This window comes from Dryas octopetala, chromosome 2, assembly GCF_963921425.1.
Source record: "Dryas octopetala chromosome 2, drDryOcto1.1, whole genome shotgun sequence".
NCBI lineage: Eukaryota > Viridiplantae > Streptophyta > Magnoliopsida > Rosales > Rosaceae > Dryas > Dryas octopetala.
The window spans coordinates 30,683,783-30,709,363 of record NC_141367.1 but is presented as its reverse complement, the minus strand read 5'-3'; the positions used below and the strand labels follow the sequence as shown (position 1 = coordinate 30,709,363).

The 25,581-nt window shown below is 36.3% G+C and overlaps 3 protein-coding genes and 1 pseudogene across 9 annotated transcripts; all 4 read left to right on the top strand.

Annotated features, from left to right (window-relative positions):
• Positions 1 to 604: 604 nt before the first annotated feature.
• On the top strand, positions 605 to 2,098 carry LOC147295587 (serine carboxypeptidase-like 50 pseudogene; annotated as a pseudogene).
• A 661-nt stretch (positions 2,099 to 2,759) lies between these two features.
• LOC147295586 (serine carboxypeptidase-like 50) lies at positions 2,760 to 4,445 on the top strand. The gene has a single exon (XM_086232445.1). It carries the CDS (start codon positions 2,803 to 2,805, stop codon positions 4,234 to 4,236), a length of 1,434 nt encoding a protein of 477 aa, XP_086088571.1. The 5' UTR covers positions 2,760 to 2,802; the 3' UTR covers positions 4,237 to 4,445.
• Positions 4,446 to 5,604: 1,159 nt separating this feature from the next.
• Positions 5,605 to 16,968, top strand: LOC147295585 (DEAD/DEAH box RNA helicase family protein). Of its 7 annotated transcripts, none has more exons than XM_086233498.1 (19): positions 5,605 to 5,720; positions 6,062 to 6,155; positions 6,741 to 6,823; positions 6,916 to 7,051; positions 7,219 to 7,476; positions 7,585 to 7,773; positions 7,859 to 7,971; positions 8,543 to 8,774; positions 10,135 to 10,298; positions 10,679 to 10,760; positions 11,236 to 11,325; positions 11,823 to 12,056; positions 12,459 to 12,530; positions 13,075 to 13,227; positions 13,341 to 13,484; positions 13,603 to 13,761; positions 14,481 to 14,564; positions 15,365 to 15,937; positions 16,196 to 16,968. In XM_086233498.1, exons 2-19 carry the CDS (start codon positions 6,117 to 6,119, stop codon positions 16,286 to 16,288), a joined length of 2,898 nt encoding a protein of 965 aa, XP_086089624.1. In that variant the 5' UTR covers positions 5,605 to 5,720; positions 6,062 to 6,116; the 3' UTR covers positions 16,289 to 16,968. The 7 variants fall into 7 exon arrangements, with proteins under 7 accessions (XP_086089624.1, XP_086089623.1, XP_086089622.1 ...); XM_086233497.1 differs by having other exon boundaries at positions 7,219 to 7,773; positions 16,196 to 16,299; positions 16,607 to 16,968; XM_086233496.1 differs by having other exon boundaries at positions 7,219 to 7,773; positions 16,196 to 16,299; positions 16,427 to 16,968.
• A 3,852-nt stretch (positions 16,969 to 20,820) lies between these two features.
• On the top strand, positions 20,821 to 23,778 carry HB17 (homeobox-leucine zipper protein 17). Its single transcript, XM_086234128.1, has 4 exons — positions 20,821 to 20,945; positions 21,388 to 21,569; positions 21,697 to 21,776; positions 23,459 to 23,778. Exons 1-4 carry the CDS (start codon positions 20,858 to 20,860, stop codon positions 23,769 to 23,771), a joined length of 663 nt encoding a protein of 220 aa, XP_086090254.1. The 5' UTR covers positions 20,821 to 20,857; the 3' UTR covers positions 23,772 to 23,778.
• Positions 23,779 to 25,581: the final 1,803 nt, after the last annotated feature.

Below are 25,581 nucleotides of genomic sequence, written 5' to 3'. Positions count from 1 at the left end.
TTTATTTTTCTTCTTTGCTATGTGCCTTTGAAAAACAAAAAAATATCAAATTCTTGTAATCAAATCAGAGACATAACCAATTTAATTAATCAAATTTCAATCTTCCAAGAAAGATACCATAATCCAAAACTTTTAATAAGGTCCCACTTTGAGTTTGTCTTCCTAATTTCCCGGGCTTCCTTCACGTTATTGAAGATTCTCTTCAACAAATCATATTTTGCATCTAGTTGACCAAAAAAAAAAATACCAATCAGCAGTACGTGATCTTCTTATACGGGCAAGTAGCTTGCTATTATCATGAAGGAAAATTAGGTTTGGGATTGAAAAATCCTTCTATTAATTAAATTTTTGACAAGTCACTCGATGAACTCCTAATTTACAAATCATTGTTTGCATATTATATTGACGCGTACAAATATTAAAATCATGACTATCCTCTACCTGTTGTTCAAAGACTCAAAGTTCTAAGTACCGATGCATTTTTTTGTTGTTTATTATAGTACTGTTAATAATAATATTGCACTTTCCGCCCGATGTAATATTCCTAGCAATATATGACGATGATCACCATCTGCGAAGCTTGATCGGTGTTAATTAAACTCTAATGGAGTCAACGACCCCAAAAGTCCTTCTGAAGCTTATCCTCTTCATCTATATTTCTGTGTTCTTATTGCTTCAACTGTTCCCTCTATTCTTCCTTGTTGACATCCCACCCTTATCCCCAGCCTCCACTAATAGTATTCCATTTCCAGTCTCTCTGTTTCCCAAAGAAGCTTACCCCACCAAGTCAGGCCACCTCACAGTCAATTCCACCACAGGCTCTTCTATTTCAAAAACCCCACTTGTCATTTGGCTCCAAGGTGGCCCTGGATGCTCCTCCTTGTTTGGTAACTTCATGGAGATCGGTCCTTGGCATGTAAATTACTTTCATGACTCGCATGGACTACCCCACCTTGTACGTGAACCCAATCCCGGTACTTGGAACCGGATTTTCAGCCTTCTTTTCCTTGACAATCCAATAGGGCCCGGATTCAGTATCGCCTCAACAACTGAAGAAATCCCTAGAGACCAGCGCTCCATTGCCAAACACCTCTTCATTGCAATCACTAAGTTTATTGAACTTGGCCCGTTGTTCAAGTCTCGCCCGCTAAATATAGCGGGTGAGAGCTATGCTGGCAAGTACGTGCCAGCAATCGGCTACTACATATTGAAGAAGAATGAAGACTACTTGTCTCATGATGACCGGTCTCAGCATGTGATTCATTTAGCTGGTGTTGCTATCGGGAATGGGTTGATAGACCCAGTGACTCAGGTAGGAACTCATGCTGACAACGCTTTTTTCTCGGGGTTGATCAATGAGAGGCAGAAGAGTAAGTTGGAGAGGGTTCAGCAGGAGGCAATTAGGCTGGCCAAACAGAGTCGCTGGAGAGAGGCAACAAATGCGAGATATCAAGTAGTCGACATGTTGCACTACATGACAGGGTTGCCCACTTTGTATGACTATTCAAAGAAAGCTCCTTACCCACAAACTCAATGGGTTACTGACTTTTTGCACAATGAAAAGGTCAAGAAAGTTTTGGGGGTAAAAGAGTCAGAGGCTTTCAGAAACTGTAGCCATGTGGTGCAGGTTGCACTTAATGATGACAATATGAAGAGTGTGAAATACATGGTGGAATATTTGTTGGGGAAGAAGAGCAAGGTTTTGTTGTACAGGGACAGTTTGACTTGTGGAATGGTGTGCTTTCGACTGAGGCTTGGGTGAAGACCTTGAAATATATGGGAGGAGATTGAACATTTTCTAGCGGCAGAGCGAAGCGTTTGGCGAGCGAATGGGGACGAGCTTGCCGGGTATGTGCAGAAGTGGGAGAGTTTGAGCCATGTAGTGGTTTCACGGGCAGGCCATCTTGTGCCCGCTGACCAGACATTGAATTCTCAGGCAATGGTAGACTGGATTTTGGAAACAGGGTTGTTTGGCAATGTGCAAAATGAGTTTCCACGGTACAGATTCTAATTGCAAATCTGTAAAGAGTTTTATCAAAGCATATGCATATGACCCACGAAAAATGGAGGCTATAGAGTATAGAGAATAAAGACAACAATGATGTTGGACGATAAAAATTATTTTGTATAACCGATATACTCTCATGTTATAATTAACATATATTATAATATGTAAGGCTGAAATGGATCGGATCAGACCTATATCGGCCAAACAACAAACTCACCCGACCAACAAATTTTGGCTATTTTTTAAAACCAACAACCGACTCGATTGTTGTATGTTATAATATTATATCTTGTAAGTATAAATGTGTCATCTAATAATATATTTACACATTAAATTAGTTACATCACGTGACGATATATTAATTACAATAATGCTAATTGTCCCATATTTTTTTTTCCACATTTGTATCTCACTTAATGTGTCATTACTTCACTGGAATGATATTTTCTTTTTATTTTTTAGGTTTTATTTTTTAATTTTTAGTGTCCAATGTATGAATGTCATGTAAGATGGTATGAAATTGTGGTATAAAAATGTGATAAGTGTAACATTACTATTAATTATACTCAATAATTTTTTCTGAGAAGAGTTATCTTTAGGAAAGTCTAATTATTGTAACTTTTTTTTTTTTGCCAAGTAATTATTGTAACCTTTATACATGCTAAAATTGCCCTCATCTTTCTAATATTTATGAGCCAAAAAAAAAAAAAAAAAAACAACCCTCAAGATTCGCTTGACTATTCTCACCACGTGTAATGTAAGCATGTTTGTCTTACATATTATGGTGATTAACAATGTTTGACAAAGAACATTGTTCAAGACCAAACAAAGAACATTGTTCACTTCACTCCCAATCTCCCATGGAGTCGACACCCCCAAACCATCACAAGCTCCTCTTCCTCTTCTTCTTCCTCTACCACATCACAGCCCTATCACAACCTCTTTTCCCCAAAGAAGCCCTCCCCACCAAATCAGGCTACCTCCCAGTCAATCCCACCACAGGCTCAGCAATTTTCTACACCTTCTATGAAGCTCACAACCCCAATTCACCCCTCTCCCAAACCCCACTTCTCATTTGGCTTCAAGGTGGCCCTGGCTGCTCCTCCATGATCGGAAACTTCTTCGAGCTCGGCCCCTGGCGCGTAAATTTTAACAAAAAGCCTTCTGAACCCCTTGCCCTCGAACCCAATTCTGGTTCTTGGAACCGAATCTTTGGCCTTATTTTTCTTGACAATCCGATTGGAACCGGGTTCAGTATCGCTTCCAAGCTCAAAGAGATCCCAAGAGACCAGTTTTCAGTTGCCAAAGACCTCTTTGCTGCGATTACCAAGTTTATTGAGCTTGACCACAGGTTTAAGTCTCGGCCTATTTATATTACTGGCGAGAGCTATGCAGGCAAGTATGTTCCAGCTATTGGGTACTACATTTTGAAGAAGAATGTTGAGTTGCCTGTGTCTCAACGAGTGAATTTAGCTGGTGTTGCTATTGGAGATGGGCTGACAGACCCAGAAATTCAGGTGGCTACTCATGCTGTGAACGCTTACTTCTCTGGTTTGATCAATGAGAGGCAGAAGAGTGAGCTGGAGAAGCTTCAGTGGGAAGCAGTGGGGTTGGTTGAAGCAGGCAATTGGAGTGAAGCAACGGATGCAAGAAACAGGGTCTTGCGGTTGTTGCAAAACATGACCGGGTTGGCCACTTTGTATGATTACACCAAGAATGCTCCATATAAAACCTATTTGGTTGAAGAGTTTTTGAGGCATGAGGAGGTGCAGAAGGCTTTGGGGGTGAAAGGGTTAGTGGCTTTTGAGGAATGCAGTGACTTGGTGGGGGATGTATTGCATGAAGATGTGATGAAGAGTGTGAAATACATGGTCGAATTATTGGTGAAGAAGAGCAAGGTTTTGTTGTACCAGGGCCAGTTTGATTTGAGAGATGGTGTGGTTTCTACTGAGGCTTGGGTCAAGACCATGAAATGGGAGGGGATTGGCAAGTTTCTGTTGGCAGATCGAAAAGTTTGGAAAGTGGGTGGAGAGCTTGCTGGGTATGTTCAAAAATGGGGGAGTTTGAGCCATGTTGTGGTTTCAGGGGCTGGTCATCTTTTGCCTGCTGACCAGCCATTGAGAGCTCAGGCAATGATAGAAGATTGGGTTTTGGATAAAGAGTTGTTTGGCAATGTGGGGGAGCATAATTTGTCATCAAATTCCGTAGGTCCAAAAATAAGAAAGTAGTCCTTTACTCCTTTTTATTGCTTAATGTTGTATTGTATCAGTATTACTTATATCAATGTGCGACTAAACAGGTCAATATTCAGGTTAAAGCTATTCAGCACCTCATATTATTGAATAATAAAGTACACCACTATTTAGAAAAAGTTATGCAAATCTATAGGGCCAAATTTATATGCTCTACTAAAAATGAACAAATCTGGCTACTTTCTCCTCCCATTATTTCGACTACAGTTGTACCAATAATTTGATTGACTGCTAGATTTTAACAAAATGTTGGCCACTTGAAAGCAGGTATCTGATTTTCAAAATGAACCATACAAGTTTGTGAAGCAGCTCTCAAATTCTCAATTCCCTTAACATATGGTTGTCTACTCTGGTCTCTGGATGAAAGTTCAACTAAAACTCACTAAACAATTTACTTAATCCAGCAATAGTTTACAGAAATCTAGCTTCTCAAGACTTAACCCAATTATGGAGGAGTGACCTCCCAAAATTATTTTCTTTTCACATAAATTTCAATCAACCACACACAAAGAAGAGGTCAAAAAGTTTATGTATACATGTAACAGGAAAAGATTCCGTTAACCTCTCGTAAATACGAATGACAATGCCTTTCAATAAACTAAACCCAGAAATAATTGTTGAGAATTTTATTTTTTTTCCAAATAATCTGCTTTGCATTTAAAAGAAAAAAAATGGTGATACAGTGTGGGAAAATGTAATGGCGTTTGGAGGCGGGTTTGCGTTAAGAGAAAATGGGAAGGTAAAAGGAACCTTGGCTTATTTGGGTCAAGACCCTCTTAAGTAGCAAAGTTCCAGTTAAACAACCCAATCAAGCACATAACCCGTACTATGATGCCATCGTCTTCCACAGTAATATGTGCAAGACTTGATATATAGGGCTGAAATGGCTGGGCAGCCTGTAGAGTACCTACAAGTAATTTCAGAGCCACTGATTCATATGCATAAATGCATACTGCTCTGCCCTTTGCCTCAGCCCTAGCTATACTAGTAAAATTACTCAGAAAGCGAGAAAAATTGGGAGAAGATGATATGAACTAAACCTAGATTCATGTCGATTATACGCAGTCAAACCGTCTGTTGAAACCCTAGGTGTGCATCCAGCACCTCAGGCTTCTCAGCCCATTTATAGTCGCTCAGAGGGCCGAAGATTTTTCAAAGAAAACCGTGGCCCAATGGCCACAGGCCCACACCTAAGTATCAATAGGGTACTCTCATCGGGCCTGGGCCAATAGAATAGTGATATATTCCTTTTTTCTTTTCTTTTTTTGTTTTTTGCAGTGAAAAAGAAAAAAATAATAAAGAATATCCCAATAGGTGGGCATTGGATATTTTAGACGACAAAGAGGGAAAAGCCAAACTAAAACAGCAAAGTGCAGCAATGAAGTATAGATGACTTAGTCACTGGCGCTTCTTCTAACGACTCGATTTTGAGAGCTCTCATTTGAAATCTTGAGCAATAGGTACGTCCTCAACTTCCTTATACGTTTGGTTCCCAGACTAAAAAAGAGGTTAGGTTTTGAATTAGCTAACTAGTTTGTCACTTTCTGTATCTAAGTAAGTAACTACGGTTTCTCCATTTCCAAGCTATGTTCTGATTTTTCATCAAGAAACAAGTTGTGGTTCAAATTGGCTAGATTCATTACTAGTTTTAGTCAAGGTGCTATTACAACTTTCATTAGTTCTTAAGCTTTGGGTTATCATTCTTATTATTCTTCGCCATTTCGTTGTTCCCAGTGCTGTAATTTTTGCCAAATTCTGACAGTTTCTAATCTGCTTTATATGTTTTCTCAACCTTGTACAGGTTTGATGTTTTTGTTACTTAGGCATGTCCTGTTCATGCAGTAAGTTTGTTGCACATGGCACTGGGAGTCTCAGTTGTACAATCATGTTGCATGGTATAAATGCAGCTTGTTTCTATCTTTATGTCCTCTTAGTTTATGTACTACGTATCTAATATTTTCGTTTTTATCCCCACCTTTGCTTATCAGCCCAAGCCGCCTTTGGTTTCTGCATTAATTTGTTAGAAGGAATACTATATGTTATAGTTACACCCATGAGAAAGTCCACCTTTCATTATTGAGTTGTTTTAGGCTTCACTGATGTTCAATGAGATATTACTCCTTGAATTTTCAAAAATTAGTTTGGATAGTTAATGCTTTTAAGTTTCACATACTTATACTCCCAAGTCACACCAAGATGTTTTAACTTTTGAACTTCCAAAATTTGTGTTTCCTATATTGTGCAATGAAAGAGTGCAGAATTCGCATAAGACTGCTAGGAACTTGGGAGTGAATATCTGGACAATATTTTTATCAATCACGTCCTTAAATTTTTTATGGATAAATCTCTATTTAACATTAAGGTGGAGGTGGGGATGGGGGGGAGGGTGAGGGTGAGGGTATGGCTTGTTTAATATGATATGCAGATGCATATTTGTTAACCCTTACAAATGAGCTTATTTATACTAGTTTCCATTTCAGTGTTTTAGTGGAAATGGATTGAGAAGTGCAATAGCTTTTGAAGCTGAGAAGGGATATAGGAATGCTTTGGGTAGCAAAATGAGGTTTGTATGTTGTTTGCAATTTGATTTGATAAAGATACAGTATGAAAATTGATAATGTGCCTATTACTTTGCATGGCTGTTTCCAATTGCAGGTTCAGTAATTTTCTCTTTTCCAAAATATTAAAGTTATGTTCTCAATCAAAGGATAATTTTGCTAAAAGTCTTTTGGAGGAAGTAGATAGTTATGGCCTATCAAGCATCCCAGATCGATCAAAGTTGCTTAATAAGGTAGATTTGTGTCTATAAAATTTGATTCAGCCAAAAACAAAAATCAAGGGTACTGATTTCTGTAATTTTATCTGATCAAAGGGAAGCTATATACAATTATACATTCATAAAGCATGCCATCAAAGGGAAGTTTACTCTTCATATTTAGTTGTTTGTTTTTCTTTTAGGTATCTGTTTTGATGGGTTATGATAGTCTTCATGATTTGATTGAGAATGAAAGAGCTGAAAAGCAGTCTGGTATCAATGATAAAGATGCAATGGATGATTTTCTCTCCTTGGTATGTAAAAGATTTCCATCGATCGTTTTGGGTAGTTCCCCTCGGGTGGAATTGTATGATGGGACCACCAGTATCTGTGAAACGAGGACGCTTTTAGCAACTCAAAGTATTGAAGGATTTCTGTCTGATTCTATGGGTGAAGAGCAGGTGCGAGATAGTTTCTGTGAAACATGGAATTCTCTGTATCATGCTTGTCCAAGTGTAAAAACTTCCTTATTAAGAGAAGATTCTTATATGTTGTCCTTACCTCCTCAGTCCACAACTTTGGTTACTAAAAAAAAATCATGTCAACCAGTTCCTGTGGAGGAATCTTCTACCAAAGGTTCACTTGAAATGCAAAAGGATGATGTGTCTGTTGAGTTGTTCCTGGACAGTTCTATCAGTTTCATACCTGGAATAAGTAAGAAGCGCTGTCATCAGCTGGAAAACTGTGGCTTTCATACAGTAGGTTTTCAGAAATTATATTAATCCCCCTTTTTATTGAAAATTTGAAAGAAGCCTTCGGTTCACATTGTTTTTCTCCATATAGGTGCGGAAATTACTTCAACACTTTCCTCGTACCTATGCTGATTTACAGAATGCTCAGGTAAAAATTGATGATGGACAGTACCTGATTTTCATTGGGAAGATATTAAATTCAAGGTAATTAATATTTATCCTCAAATATAATTTGGTTAATTTTCTTTCTAAGATGTACAACTAGTCAGAAGTTTTTTGCTTGGTCTTTGAAAGAATTTGATTTGTGATATTAATGTTGTAATAGGCACTCTGGTTGCTCACCTTAGCAATTGGATGAGCCAAGGCACTGAGGATATTCCAAGCTATTTGACTTATTATGGTGCTTCCTTTGGTTCCTAGTTAGGATAATATGAGAAGAAGATGTTTCAGAAAAACAATGGGAACGCAATTGTGATATCATTTGATGTTAAGACATATCAAATGATGTTAAATGTGACTGTGTGTCTGTATAAGATAAATGTATATCTAATTTCAATGACGTAGTGAAGGAAATTTCACGCCATTCTTTTTGCTACTGTTGTGCCTTTGTAACTCATGTGTGGTAATGCGTCTGCAGAGGTGTTACATGCATCTTTACATATTTGTGTATGAATTCACTTATTCGTTCACATAATGTTGCTCATCTGCAGCTTTTCAAATACCTAGCTGTGAAATTTTCTGTTTTGATATGTATATTCTACCTCTTCTCTTACAGGGGAATCAAAGCTAGTCATACTTTTTCATTTTTTGAGGTTGTCGTGGGTTGTGAAATTGCTGAAAATGAATCAACTGAGCATACGAATGATTCTACTGATAGTAGAAGAAAGAAGAACATTTATTTGCATCTGAAGAAATTTTTTCGTGGTACTCGTTTTACTTCTCTACCTTTTCTTAGAATTGTTGAGGAAAAGCATAAAGAGGGAGACTTTGTATGTGTTAGTGGTAAGGTAAGTTTCTTGGTTTTCTCTGTTGTTGGATTACTTTCTTGCATTTAATGTGTTTTATTATTCAAGTGATACCCAACCCCTAGGGGTCAGTCCAGTGGTAAGGACGAGTTGGGGAAGTCTGCCTAGTTTGCAAGGTCCTCAGTTCTATCCCCCCTGGGTGCAAAAACTCCTGTTGGGGTCACCATCACCCAATTCTGCTATCGACAATCGATGGAGTTGGGGGTTTGTCCTGGCCGTCCAGATTGATGGGTCTACACGTGCCCTCGGAATTAGTCGGGTCAAACATCCAAATCCTGAGTCACCAAAAAAAAAAAAGTGATACCCTAAACATGTGGGTGCATAAACATATATACTACATCTCATTTTTGAGATGTTGCTTTGTGCAAAAAAATTTAGTGACTGGGGTTGATAATGGCCTTTATTTCTATTTATGTCTTTTAGGAAATAAGCTTTGGCAGTTTTATGAGGATCATGATAGGTCCTTATGGGTTCTAGATAGAAATTATTACGATCATGGAAAACTAACAGGTGTTACCATTGTCCCAATTAATCAGTAAAGCCTTCATTTTTGACATATGATAGTTTGATCCTGACCATGTAGAAGTAGAAAAAAGTCCTACCGGTACTTGAATGGAAATGTGCTTTTGTGTTAAAAGCTCTTGGTTTAATTTTTCTTCTGGTACTTGAAGATATAGTCAATTATAATACCTCTCTGTGCCACTTAACCAGTAAATCCTAAATTTTAGGTATATGATACTTTGATCCTGACCATTCAGAAGTATACGAAAGTCCTACCACTACTTGAATGGAAATGTGCCTGTGTGAAAGCTCTTGATTTGATTTTTCTTGTGGTACTTGAATATATAGTCCAATATGGTTCAGAGAGTAATATCTCTGTTTCTTTGGCACACCTATTTACTGAGAGCCAGTCCCTACTGGATGGAAGATGAATAAATCTAAGTGCAACTCTCCTGTTGATGTTGTTCCTTGTTATTAATCTAGGGAAGGTTAAAGGGATATCAGCCAGCACATTGATGATTTTCTGATTGCTTTTTGGACTGTTGTAATGCTATCAGAAATTAGGTAGTCCTGCATATAAATTGCATTAGATAACCTTTTGACTAGTTTACAATTAGTCACTGTTTAATGCACTTTTGCAGCACTCTTAGTTACAATTGATGTGCAATTGTATAAATTGGCTCACTTTTTCATGTACTGAAAACCATTTAGGACTAAAACAGTGAGACTGTCATTTTTTATGAAATGTAATACAATTACTATATAGAGATATAACATTCATTTTTTATTATTGTATCTTAATTTGGTGACTTTGTACTTACGATGTTGCCTTTTAACATAGGTGAGGACAATGACTACCAAAGATCACTATGAAATGAGAGAATATAATATTGATGTCCTTAAAGATGAAAATGACTCGTCTTTTCATGCAAAAGGGAGGCCATATCCTATATACCCTTCAAAAGGAGGCTTAACTCCACATATTTTGAGAGACATCATTGCAAGGTTTGTGCCTGCTACCTGCACAGTACCTTAATTTGTAATATATTAACACAACCACTCTCTTTTTCGTGGCCACATTTACGAATTCTAATTTATTTTCTCTTTACTCCAAGATACTTTGTGGTATTAGATTTCTCTTACCCCAGCCTCATTAGTTTGTACTATTTGCATTAGTTTCTGAATTCTGTGAATGGCTGGTTTGCTCAATATTCTCTAGGACATTTGATTGTGTTTCGATTATATTCTGTAATAACATTCATCTGGTTATCCTATGGGATTTACTTCTTGGTTCGTTGCACTCGTTTTGGATTCTTCAAGTATTGGATTAATTGGGTAATTTCCTTGTAGTTTGCTCTATGACCAATTTATTTTTCTTTTCCCAGAGTTGTACAAGTCCTGCCTATCAATGTTGATCCTATCCCTAAAGATATCATCCTGGACTTTGGGCTATTAAGTCTTCATGATGTAAGCACTTTCGCTTTTATCCTTTTTATGAAACATACTTGTAACTTGTACCCCAAATTATGGTCACTTATCACTCTGATTACATGCAATGAAAAGAAAAAAGTATTTTCTTGTCTACAAGCTTTTTTTTTCAACTTTTTGGTCCGCAAGCAATTTTCTTTTCTAAACAGTGTTTGATGTACGTATGTATATGTATATGTACCATGCATACATGCAGCATGCCTATTTCCATAGATTTGAATAGCAGGTTGTTGTGGCTGTAATGCTTGCATCGTCATGGTATCATCGCATGCAACCATGTTGGCCAGCTATTGTGGGTCTAATGCAAATACATACATATAGGTTGTTTATGCCCCTGTGAGCAGCGTCTATATATTTTTATTGGACAGCTATATGTGCCCCCTTGGTGTTCTTTTAATATATTTTTTCGACATATAAAAAAAATTAAAGCTATATACTTTTGTTAACAATTTAGGCGTACACTGGGATTCACCAACCGAAGAGTATGAGTGAAGCTGATTTGGCTCGGAAAAGGCTAATATTTGATGAGTTCTTTTACCTGCAGGTGATGTTGGTTCAAAACTCTTCATAGTTGTTCTCTTTCCATTCCTCATTATATTAGGCGTATAATTTTATATTTATTTATGGGTCATTTTTGCCGTTCTGAGTGTATTTTCTCTCTGATTGTGGTTGTTCTTACACTCTTTTATCTTACGTTTTTTCTTTAATAAGTTGTTGAGCATTGTGTCCTTATAAATGCAAGCAGTGATCTTCATGTTAGCCTCCAATCTGCAGTATGCACTTTGAATGTTTATATTTTCATTTTTTAAAGCTTTGAAAATAGCAGGTGGTTTACTTAGTTGGTGAAAAATACTGTTTGATGTCTGGGAAGTATATCTTTGTGAACCTTTTTTGCGAGTAATTAAATATTCTGTAGTGAAGGATGTTGTTTCTGGTTTCATATCTAAATTTTCAGTGATATTTTATTAGTGTTGATGAATTGTTATGCAATGATCAAATGGAGTATAGATTTGAACTGACCCAATTGTTTTTACCTGTCAGTTAGGACGCTTATACCAAATGCTTGAAGGTCTTGGTACAGAAATAGAGAAAGATGGATTGCTGGATAAGTATAGGAAACCTGAACCAAGTGCTGCTTATATGGAGGAATGGTCCAGTCTTACCAAGAAGTTTTTGAAAGCTCTTCCATATGCCCTTACTGCTAGTCAACTCACTGCTGTTTCAGAAATTATATGGGATCTTAGGCAACCTGTTCCCATGAATCGCCTTTTGCAGGTCTTATTCCTTGTGTACAGGATGTATACAATTGTTTTCACATGGAGTTGGAAGCAGCCCCTTTCTACATGCTATCTTAAAGCTCAATTTATTACAACTTTTTAAACATATGTTAATTTTGATTTTGATGTAATTCTACGTCTTGATCTGAATTGACATACTGGACTCGAAAACCTTCATATCATGTAATTGGAGTTAGATTACCTACAAAATATGATGCTTTTTGGTTGGCTTCAGGTTGAATACAATTTTAAGCCAAGACTTTCACATAGTTATTTTCCTCTCCCTTTTCTAATTGCCCTGCCCTTGTCCTCTCTCGTAATTGCCATGGCATGCTCTGTATATATCCTTGAAAACTGAAAAGATTCTTGAATGATAATATGTTGTCACACTTTTTCTCAGGGTGATGTTGGTTGTGGGAAAACCGTGGTAGCTTTTCTGGCATGCATGGAGGTTATTGGCTCTGGATATCAGGTTGGTCACTTTAAAAGGTTTTCCTTTTCAATTCAGGTTTGTGTAACAATTTCTGTATACAATTTTTTAAAATATGGCTGTACAATATATGGGGCCTTGTTTGGCTGTACAATTAATGTCTCTTATGTGGAATGTTTGGTTGGAACGGAATAGGAGGCTCTTTGAGGACAAGCAGGAGGATGTGGAGTTAGTTTTGGATAGGATTAAGTCTTTAGCTTCTCTATGGACTTCTTTGTCAAAGCATTTTAAAAGCATCCCTTTTATTGTATTCTTCTTGATTGGCGGAGTGTTGTTTTGAATGTGTTGTGTGGTTTTATATCAGACTGTTGTACTAGATGGTGATGGATTTCTTGTCCATCATTGTATATTCTGTATGTTTTACTAATGAAGCTTGTGTTTCTTATATATGCGATTCTGTTTGTTTCAACATTCATATTGCCACAATTTTTTTATTTTTTTACTTCGATTAATTTTAGACCTTTCACCATATATGTTTTCAAAATGCAATAATAGTTATGATCTTCTTTCTTTGTTTCATTCATAGGCAGCTTTCATGGTTCCAACTGAGTTGCTTGCAGTCCAGCATTACGAGCACTTAAATAATTTGCTTGAAACTTTGGAGGATGTTGAGTGCAAACCTTCTATTGCTTTACTAACAGGCTCAACCCCAACAAAACAATCACGGATGATTCATAAGGCATGGATTAATTCCCAGTTCTGTTGTTTTGTTATATATCATTTTTCAGTGATTCTAATTATTGATAGTGATGCCAATTATCGATATTGACACTAATTATAATTGATTATCAGGGTCTCCAGACTGGAGACATATCAATGGTCATTGGAACCACCAGTTTAATAGCTGATAAGGTGGAGTTCTCTGCATTGCGCATTGCTGTGGTGGATGAACAACAGCGTTTTGGTGTGATCCAGAGAGGACGGTTTAACAGTAAGGTTGTCTGATTGGACTGAATATTCCAGTCATACTCTCTGATGGTGTAGTACTCCATTTTTATTCTGTCTGTAAACTGTGTTACATAAGATGAGCTAACTGAGGCACTAATCCCTGCAGCTGTACTATACCTCCATAAGTTCTAGAATGGAAGCGAACAATTCAGAAGGGACCTCCAAAGCTGACAAGCATATGGCTCCTCATGTTCTTGCCATGTCGGCTACTCCTATCCCAAGGACACTTGCTCTGGCTTTATATGGGGATATGTCACTGACACAAGTATGTTGTCTTGTTGTTTCTTCATGCTTGACCTGTTATGTTGGAACAAAGCTCTCCCTCTTTTTTTTTTTTTTTTCCCTTTTCTTTTCTCCTCATTTGAATTTAGTTTCTTAGACAATACTTTAACTTTTAGAAATTCAAATGAGATGATTATTCGTAAAGGGTTGTTTGCAATGAAAATATTCAAGCTTTCTTAAGAAATAAGGCAACCATAAGGTTATTTCTTACAGCAATCAAATTGTTCATATCTTAGTTTGCCACATTCTAAAAAGTTATTAGATCCAAGAAAATATATTTTAAGGAAAAAAATTCAAAAGAGAGCTAAAAATACTTAAAGGGACTCTATTTTGAGTTTAAGAGGTTAATTCTACCTTATTATATAACATAATGAGTCCTATATTTGTATAAGTTGATATCCTGTACTTAATAAATTTATATATATTAAAAATTAAAGAACACTATCTTAACAGGAAAGAGTCGCTGTATTTTATTCTTCTCATAGTAAGCAAAACCTTTTACATTACGACAAACACCCTTTAAGAGTAAGGCATCTGATTGTAATATCAGCAAGTTCATGTGGTATTTTGGAAAATTAAACTATAATGAGACATCTAGTTGTAATAAATGAAGCTAAGACACAAGTTGGGTTGCACGAGTTCTTAAATTGGTAAATTTGAGTATTTGTTGATTCTTTCGTTTCTGCTTTCTTTAATTGACAGATAACCGACTTACCTCCAGGAAGAATACCAGTTGAGACATTCATTATTGAAGGAAATGACAATGGATTTGAGAGTGTTTATGAGGTGATTGTCCTTGTTTTAACCTTGCTACCACACTATGTTTATGAGAATGTTTATTAGTAAAGTTTTTTTTTTTTTTGTTAAATAGATTAACATGTATTTCTTAAAGAAGCAATAATTTCTGTATTTCTTCTTATATATGAGAAATAAATTCAACAAACTAATTTGATTATAATTTTCTTAATTTTACCACTCCTATATTCCAATTATTATGTATATTGTAATTTGTAACACCATAAACATTTAGTTGAATGTAAGTTCTTGTGCCAACAGAAAACTCACCAAATCCTAAGTGGATGCACTTCAGGGTTTGTTTAGTTTTCTCATACTAGGAGTGTGAACAGATTAGGATGCTATTATGTGTCACTAAGTGCTTCCCCCCACCCCCCCCCCCCCCAAAAAAAAAAAAAAAAACTGTCCAAAATTTCCAGCTGAACAAAAAAGGAGTTTTTGTTTATTGCAATTTAAAACCCTAAAATCGTAGCCAGTGAAATCTGAACTTATGGTTATTCCCTGTGGTTTCAGTAATAAAACACTTGAACAACATACAATTTAATAGTTAATACCTCATGTCTAAGCTCATCATTCTGTTAAGTGTTATAAGAGGACGCTTTTTTTTTTTTGGTAAAATGGTGGGCCTAAGCCCAAAGAAATATAGGAACCCACTTTGATCCTTTGAAGATGATCCTTGATGGATTTATTATTTGTTTGTTAGAATAGAATAGAATAGAATAAAAAGATTTTTCTAATTCTACCCTTTTGCTTTTATTAGTATCTGATCCAAAGAATATAGCATGTGACAGATGATGCTGGATGAGTTAAAAGTAGGAGGGAAAGTGTATCTTGTGTATCCAGTCATTGAACAATCTGAACAGCTGCCTCAACTTCGTGCAGCTTCTATAGAGTTTGAAGCCATATCTCATAGGTTTCAGGGCTACAGCTGCGGATTGTTGCATGGAAGAATGAAGAGTGATGAGAAAGATGAAGCATTGAGAAAGTTTAGATCTGGAGAAACAAATATACTGCTTTCTACGCAAGTAATTGAGATTGGTGTTGATGTTCCAGATGCATCTATGATGGTTGTTATGAATGCTGAGAGGTTTGGGATAGCTCAGTTACACCAACTTAGGGGACGTGTTGGACGAGGAGTGAGAAAGTCTAAATGTATACTGTTAGCATCTTCTATGAGTAGCCTAACTCGGCTGAAGGTCCTGGAGAAATCATCAGATGGTTTTTACTTGGCAAACATGGACCTTCTTTTACGTGGACCTGGTAACTTGCTTGGTAAGAAACAGTCAGGACATCTTCCAGAGTTTCCTATTGCAAGATTGGAAATAGATGGCAATATCTTACAAGAAGCACATCTTGCTGCTCTGGTAAATAGTATTCCTGCATGCATCATTTTTATCATTTATTTTTGTGATAATTTCGGTAACCTATTTTTTTTTTTTTTTAACATCTCCATTTTTTAATGAGACAATAGTACATAAGGATTGTTTTTCTCTGTGTGCAAGAATTTCTTCTTGTTTAAAGTTCAATTTTCTATGCATTTGTTTTTCTCTGCAAGTCCTGCTTGGTTAAAGCTCTGGTTCATGTAGTATACTTTTAACACAAACAGTGTTTCATTTTCACAGAAAATTTTAGGTGTTTCTCATGATTTGGAGCAATTCCCGCTGCTTAAGACAGAGCTTAGCATGAGGCAGCCGCTTTCTATTCTGGGCGACTGAGTATAGTCATGGTAAAATCTGAAAGCTTACGAATCTATACAAGATGATATTGCTTGTATTGATGACATCTTAACCTTTTTCTATGCCCATTTTGTAATAATATAATTTCTTTTACGAACCATATTTTATAAATTATAGGTGTTACAAGCTTCATGCCGCTGTGCAAGTCTTCTTAGCTGTAATTCCAATTCCAACTTCAAGATTGCACTTGTAATCATATTATATGTTTAGAAAATACTGCTACATAAAGAACAGAGAAGTTTGTAATCCTTTTTTTGTTGATGCACCCTTGCATGTCATGCCCACCTGATTTTACAGGGTTGACTCCTTGGAACAAAGTTTTTAATGGTCAAGTTAGGGGAACAGCTGCTAATGTCTATTGTCACAAATATCCTCGGCAACTGCAAGTCATTCGCAAGGGGACTTGTATTGCTAGTGCTAAATATGCAGACACATACATTGTTGCACAGCCAATTGGGCGTGGCCTCCAGACTCATTGATCCAACCAAAGATGCTATTCGCCGTTGAAGTAACTGATTGTTAATGGACTGACTAGGCTTTTTTTACATAATTTGGTATGTCCATCCTGACTTGCCCCTTTGCTCGCAGCTAAGGATGCCCAAAGATGTATAATGAAGTATGTGGTAATATCCTATCTTATTTTTATCTTTTTGGTTCAACTTTGTCTCTGTTAACTTGTAGGTTTTAACACCACAGAATATAAAAATTTCACGGGTATGTTTGGAACTTTTGTATGCTTACTGTATTTTACAGGATAATGGGAAACAAAAAATCTCATTACAAATATTAAAATTATGTTTGATACTTCTCTCAATTCTATGAGGGGACAATGCTTGCCTCAGACCATGGTCTGAGGCACTCCTCAGTCCCTGTGTACGTGGCACAATCACAACCTTTTATCTCTTTTTTTTTTTTCTTAAAACCAAAAAACCTTCAACCCCAGCCAAAAAAAAAATCTTTAACCCAAAAGAGAGTTGGAGGGGTTGGGTTAAAGGGCTTTTTTTTGCTTGGGTTAAAGTTGTTTGGTTTAAGAAAAAAGAAAGAGATGAGTGGCGTGATTGTGCCACGTAGACAGGACTGAGGAGTTCGATTGAGGCAAGCATTGTCCTGATAATGAGGAGGAGGTTTTGGATTTGACTACTAATAAGGTAGTGTGGGTAGTTGAATTCCTATTCATATCTTTTTCTCAAAAAAGAATGTTACCCTAATTCACTGGATTATTATAATGTTTTTATAATGTTTGTAATGCTTTTTCGACGAAATTCAATTTCTTTCAAGGAAAGACTTCTCCTCACAGACTTATAAAATTTTCCTTCCCGTTTTAGACAACCTGCACAAAAGTGATTTCCGAATATTTTTTTCACTAGTTTTCAAGAAAGTCAATCATGTTATAGTTAAATACTTGAAAGTTAAAACTCACTTTAAGAAAAATATTTTAGGATTCAAGAAAATCTTTCTGTCGATTTGAACAACATAAGAGGGCAAAACAAATTGTGCTTTCATCATATGTTTATGCGATCCGTTTGAAACTACATATATGCAAGATCCTACTTCTTTTTACATATAAATTCGAAATTTTTTTTTTCTCTTTTTTCACGAAGAAGTTCTTTTGGTAATTGTATGCTATGATTGGATTCATTAATTTGCCCTCATGAATATTTGTGATATTAAACTAAAAGTTTAATTGATGGAAGTCGCGTTGTATATCAAATCGTGACAAAATAAAAATTTGGGTATGAAAATTAGGACATAATAATTTGGGTATAATAGCAAAAATTCATGTACAAAAATTGAAAAGAACACTAAATTAAAATTATGTGATTAAAGACCCTTTTTAAGATAGGAATGTATATAATTAGCATAGTAGTTGTCGAATTGTCAACGAATATATCCCAATCAATTTAATGAAAATTTTGGAAATGAAGAGGGGAAGAAATCATCAAAGGAGATTCGATTGATTTTCACATTAAGAACTTTACCCTGATTATAAATAATAAATCCCATTCCGAAATCCGAATGACCGTGATCACGAAAATTGTTGTTGATTGATCGATCCTAATGGTAATGGAACTGTACACTACTACAAGTCTACAACAGCACAAGTAATGTTGGATGGGCCCACCTGTTGTCCACTGTGATTACAGGACATGGTAATGTTTGATGGAATACCCAATCAGCAATTCACGAGAGGAGACAAGCAGACAAGTGAGTCCCCACACGGTTCCCTACCAATCATCCATGGAGTGGGGGCCCACAGCCACCATATTTCAGGACTTGTCGTCCATGTAATGATCCAAGTGGACCCCACATTCCCACGCTTTTGAGTTTTGCCATATAATTTCTTATTTTATAATGTTGAGGCCGTGTTGTGTGCATGAATGCCTGAGACAGTGAGAGTCGACAGCAGCTGATCACTTGACGGCCTTGTCACGCAAGGAGGCCCAATTAAGCCTTTGCCCTTGGAAGGGGAAAAATGATTTCAAACTTTCAATTCATGTTAAAATGAGTAAAGAAATGTATTACAATTACTTCTATTCATATATATGTTGGTAGGATAGTTAAGTAAATAGTTCATTAGGGGAGAGGTGCATGTGTCTCATAAGTCATAACCCAACCAAGAAAAATAGAAGCCAACTTGGTTATAATACTTCACTTTTTGTGAAAAAAGGGTGAGTAGTGATTGGAGATTATTTGTTGGGCCATTGGTTATAGATTTTCAAGGTCAAACAATTGAAGTTTGAATGAAAGGTATTTGGTGGAGTTGGGAAATGAAAAACATTAATTCCCAATTCCAACCCTGTAATTAGTAGATGAATTAATACGACATCTCTATTGCTAAAGTCAGTCAGGGTCTGACTGACCCAAACATTTTCTATTGCTAATGCCAATGCGGCATAAGTTTGTGGTTTCCATGCCAGAGAAAGGACGCATGCAATGTCTTTCTCATTAAAATTGCAACACTACGCTCCACATGCACCATAAAAGTGAGATTCAAAGTCATTGGTGCAATTACAGAGGAATTAATAAAAAGGGTTGCAGAAAATTAGCATGCCTCTCCCTTCATAAATGGCTCTGCTCCAAAACTCCATACCCATACCCCCCAGAATTATGTCATTTTTGCTCTTAAGCATAAATGCAAAGAAGCGTTATAACAATACAACTCCTTTGTACCTGCAAGCAGATAAAAGAGCATTAAATTTCCCATTATCCAAGCAGTAAGTCAGTAACCACACATTGGCATTTAATAGACACCCAGCTTAAATTAAAAAAAAAAAAAAATGAAAAACATTCTTCCCAGTGTGCCCCACGGCCCCCATCCCATTACTATCCCAACCCATGTCTAACCTTTTCATCACAGATCAAGCTCAATGGTCCTGATTCAATCAAAGATGAAATGTCAGTTTTAGAGCTAGAGGAGGGGCATTGAAAAAGTTGTGTGAGTTTGTGTTACTGTGTGGGGGAAGAAGGCTCAACGCCCAAGCGCTTGGTTCCCAATCATTTCATCAGCTGACCTTTCAACCGACAATCAGACTCGGACCCACTTTTTATAATCCCTTAAACAGGAAAACTTGCCGGTTATTCTCCTACACGGGGTTCCTTACCAGTTTGACACGTGTCTAACATCAGATGGGCCAGACCCTTTGACTTGACGACCACTGTCAAATAAACCCTACCCCAACTCTAACTCCAAGTCCAAATCTCATTTATATTTATACAGTAATGCTATTTTAATTAAATTAAGTGATCAAAATGAGAGGGATTAAGTGAAGTGTTATTGGGAGATGTGAAAATGAAGATCACCTCTTCAAATGGAGAAATTATTCTGTATAATCGATATATTGACACGTGTTATAACTAGTGTATGTATTATCATATGAGTGGATGTTATTAATACTATACCCTACTAATATAAACACATCGTCCAATAATACATTACACGGTATATCGATTATACCACGTAATTATATATCGGTTATACCCTATAATTTTTCTTCCAAATAATATTTTACTTAATCATTTTCATTTGATCACTTAATTTAATCTAAATAGCATTACTCATATTTCTATACATATATTATAAATCAGTAGTGCTAGATATACCACATTTTTATACCATAATTTTATACCACCTTATGTGGCAACTTACATGGCATTCATACATTGGATACTCAAAAATAAAAAGAAAAACCCAAAAAGAAAAAGAAAAACTCTGTCCAATAAAGTAATGACACGTGAGATGGTATAAGAATGTGGTATAAGAAATGTGGTAAGTATAGCATTATTCATTATAAATATATAATTTTTCTTTACACTACCCTTTTCTTTTGGGCATTTTCATTTTATTAATTTGTTCTCCTCTTTATTCTTCCCACTATTTATTAATTTTATTTGACCTTTACATCTATTTACTTTTTCTCTCTATTTCATCATAAAAGTTGTGGTTTTCATCTCTGTCTCATTCTGTTTTTACTTTACCTTTTTTCTCTCTCTCTCTCTCTCCTCTTCCTTCTCCTCTCCTTCTTCTCTCTCACCCTGCAAACAGATTTTATGGCGGTTTTACCTACGAGTTCTTCCAACTTGGAGTTGACCATCTCTGTGCCTGCCTTTTCTTCATACGCATCTCTTCCTTCATCTGGTAAGCTTATATATACCAAGCCTTTCTTCCTTCTTTTAATTCTTTTTTAGTTAATCAATTCCTTAATTCTCTTCCCCCATCTTTTTCTTCTTCTATGTTTTCTAGAGTACTTGGTTAAACTTAATTGATGTTTGTGCCTTTATTTGGAAAACCTAACTCTCTCTTTAATCTATTAGCTGTGAGATATTTCCAATAATTATTTTTGTATAAAACTTTTTAAAAAATAGGATCTTGATCGACCCGGATATCTTGCATGTCTTTCCTCTTTTTCATTTCTGCCCCATATTCGTCTCTCTGTAGACAATTCCCTAAATACCCTAAACGTTTTATTTGTATTCGAAACCATTTAAGTACTTCTGTTTTGTTGGGTTTGGTACATATATAAATATATAAGATGGAAAAATTGAATTAATTGTGAATTGGTTGATGGGATTTTGCACAGTGAGAAACTTGGACATAAACCAAGTACCATCAGCAGGAGCAGGAGATCAAGAGGAATGGATGATGGAAGACGAAGAAGAAAGCAGCAATGGGTCGGGCCCTCCCCGCAAGAAGCTCCGTCTCACAAAGGAACAGTCCCGTCTTCTTGAAGAGAGCTTCAGACAACACCACACTTTGAACCCTGTAAAACCCTCTCTCTCTCTCTCTCTCTCTCTCTCTCTCTCTCTCTCTCTCTCTCTCTCTCTCTCATGGTATATTAATTAATACGTGTTCATATTGAATACCCTTTTGGAGTGTTGGTGTTTTGCAGAAACAGAAAGAGGCTTTGGCTTTGCAGTTGAAGCTGAGGCCACGCCAAGTTGAGGTGTGGTTTCAAAATCGTAGGGCCAGGTACTACTGTACCCTATATATATATGCCAGGTCATGGACTTATACAGTTTTCTTTGGCCATTTTCATCATTATTTTGTTGGTGGTTGGGACAAATAATTTAACTATGCTGTACTATGTAACCTTATAATTAATTAATTTCCTTTTCACAAAGTATATATACACGCGTATCATTTGACATCTAATTCTTACTATATATGGATACTCCATCTACGTAAGAATATTAATTCTTTACCATTTTTTACTTAGACATCGGAGTGCCTTTTATTTGTGTGATTTTCTTTTTGAAGCATATATATATAAAAAGACAGTCACATTCTATTTCTTTATTTCTTTCCAAGAAAATGAATAAATGATTGAACCTCTTTTTTCCCCCTAGCTAACTTGTATTATTGTTATAGAATACAATTAATGTGTGTTAAATGACTTGTTATTATCAAATAATAATAACTTGTTATTCCTGATCTAATAAGTACGTATTGCCAGTTACCATAGGTGGGTCAACACACGCGAATTCATCATTATGAAAAAATTAATTATTATGAAGAAATTAATTATGATGTAGTTAACTGATGAGCGAGCTTTATGAATGAAGATATATAATGATAGTAGTCAAAAGAATGAACACAATGATAGTACTGCTACGGCATCGATTATGAGGGATCAGTTCTAGTGATCAATGTCTTGATGTTCCCTTTAGCCTCGTGTGCTTGTCAGTTTCATCACTCTAATAAGTGCTGCTTTGACTCGTTGGACTTAGCTAGCCATACATTTATGTATGTATGTCGCAATCCACTATTATGTGCGACTGTGTGTGTGTGTACATTTAATTCCCTGATGATCGATCTGAAGCATGCATGTTCATTAATCAAGATACAATTGAGTTACACGCAAGTCGGTATTAATTGAAAATGACATAGCAAGTTATGTGATGTATCGATCACACTACTCCATTTCTCATGTGTATATATATATATATATGCACACCAATAAAGACTTATCACATAAGCTTGTCACATTATTTTGTAAGATTTTTATACCTCCAGTATCTAGTATCACTGAAAAAACATGAACATGGGGATCCTCAATTGGTTTGATAATGACAGTATACCTGTGTTCATCATCATTTTTGTAACATAATATTATTATGTGATCGATTTGATTTGGTCAAATAAAGGCTTGCAGTTTTTTGTTTTTTATTTGCTTTGTTAAAATTCAATATAACACATGCATTGACACATGTGTGTGAGTTTATTAGGAAGGTACATTTAATGCACATAAGTTGTAGCTGAAAATGTCAATGTTGAGCTTTAATGCATATAATAATATATATATATAGGGCATTTCGTTTTTCGTTCTTACATCCTACTTGCGGAGCTTATTGATATATATTTGTTTTGTTTTCTGTTTTTCGATCACCATATTTTTCTTAATATGTGAATGACACTGAATGTCCACACTTTGAAGCTCTATATATATAGTTATATATGCATGTGTGTGTGTGTGTGTGTGTGTGTGTGATGAGTAGTTAACCAATGAATCAAGTAGAGTACGTAGCTTGATAAGAGCTGCTGATCATATCATGCCCATAAGTGCAGTTTAATATATAGTTTTGTTTACACATATAATATACATGCATATAGTACGTCTTGGACACTTTGAATGCAAAATCTTGGCACCGCAGGAGCAAGCTGAAGCAAACAGAGATGGAATGCGAGTATCTGAAGAGATGGTTTGGATCACTGACTGAGCAGAATAGGAGGCTACAAAGGGAGGTAGAGGAACTGAGGGCCATGAAAGTGGGTCCACCGACTGTGATTTCCCCCAACAGTTGCGAGCCCCTTCCCGCATCTACCCTCACCATGTGCCCTCGTTGCGAGCGAGTCACCACCACCACCATCGCCACCCTCGACAGGGGCGGCCCCACCAAGACTGTCTCTGCCGCCGCCGCCACCGCCACCGCTTTGTCCTCTAAAGTGGCAACGCCCGCCCTCTAATCCCGGAACTTTTAATTAGTTTGTAATGACCCGTGCACTTGAATATGATTAAAGAAAATAGTCAAAAGAAAGATTAGGGAATGTTGTTGATATTATTAATTGTTAATACAACGTGTTGGGTTGGGACACAAAACAGTACTCTACTGCCTTGTCTCGAAATCTGCATAAATATTTCTTCAATGTTGGTTGATGTTCACATGTTTGCCACTTTACCTAGCTATGATTTCAAACCATAGAAAAAGAACCGGATTAATTTTAAAATGCTACACTATAATTAAGCAGTCAAACTCATGGTCCACTAAACAGTACTCAAAGCCCATGTCTCTTGTATTCTTACTTTTTTTTTTTTTTCATGAAATTGATACTCTCATTTCTTTTATTTTCTTTTATGGTGTTCCATATTTTTGTTCTATGGTATCCCAAATTCCCAATGAATCAGTATATGGGCTCTCCATTATCAAAGTTGAGGGAGGAATGAGAAAACTCTTCCAATATTTACCCAAAAAGAAAAAAAAAATCAAAACCCACTTGGAAATTGGAATCTCCAACCCTTTCTTCTTCTCTCGCATGGATAAAACTAAATGTTAATCCCTGGTTGAAAAATGTAACATAAAAAGAGATTAGATTATGTAGTCCAACATTGCTTTGTGTCTAATATTAATAATGGGTTTGAGAGCCAAATAAGGCCCGTGATAGAATTAGTGACATAGGCCCCACATCTGATTTTCATGAGAAATGACCCTAAAATGTAAAAATTATTATTGTTCTTTCAATTTAGGAGTTCATAAAGGAGGCCCACACTTTGGGCTTTAAGTTGTAACAACTGAGGGAATAATGGGCCAATGAATGCCGAACAACATAAATAAAACTCTATAATGAAAAGAAAGTCCCTTCAATGAGATCGGATAAAATTAGAACGATGTATAAAGATTAGCATGGTTCCGGCGTAAAGATGACACTTATAAATTTTTTAAAAAGAAAACAAAGTGCATATCTGTTTAAGGCAATTGTACATTGTACTAGGACTCTGATGATTATAATGCATGGTAAATTTATGCATATGCTGCATTTTAGTAAATTCATGTTCGGAAATCAAACATATTGATCGATGGAGCAGACAAAGCCTTTTGGAATTGGATGATCAATGGATGGCCTTGGGGCAAAACTGTACAGAGAAGGTCTAGATTTAGGGTTTTCAATATTATTTCTGCTTAATTGAATAAGACCACAAGGTGTGGTTTATATACATGGGCCTATAACTAAATTACAGGAATTAATAAATCACCTAATTAATTATAATAATTACACAATAATCACATATGTTGACTCACACCAACACTTCCCCTCAAGTTGGTGCATATATATCGCACATGCCCAACTTGTCTAGTGAGTCCAAAAACACCCTATTTGTTACAGCCTTGGTCAACACATCTGCAAGCTGATCTTCGGACTTCACAAATGGAAAGTTAATAATCTTCGCTTCAAGTTTCTCTTTGATGAAGTGTCGATCAATCTCAATGTGTTTTGTTCTATCATGCTGAACAGGATTATGTGCTATATCAATAGCAGATTTGTTATCACAAAACAAGTCCATAGGTTTGGTAGGTGGACACCCTAAATCAGTCAATAAATGTCTCAACCACAAAAGTTCGACTACTCCAAGTGCCATACCTCTGTATTCAGCCTCTGCACTCGACCTAGATACAACTGATTGCTTCTTACTTCTCCAGGTTACCAAATTTCCTCTTACAAAGGTAAAGTAGCCTGAGGTAGACCTTCTATCATCTGCTGAACCACCCCAGTCTGCATC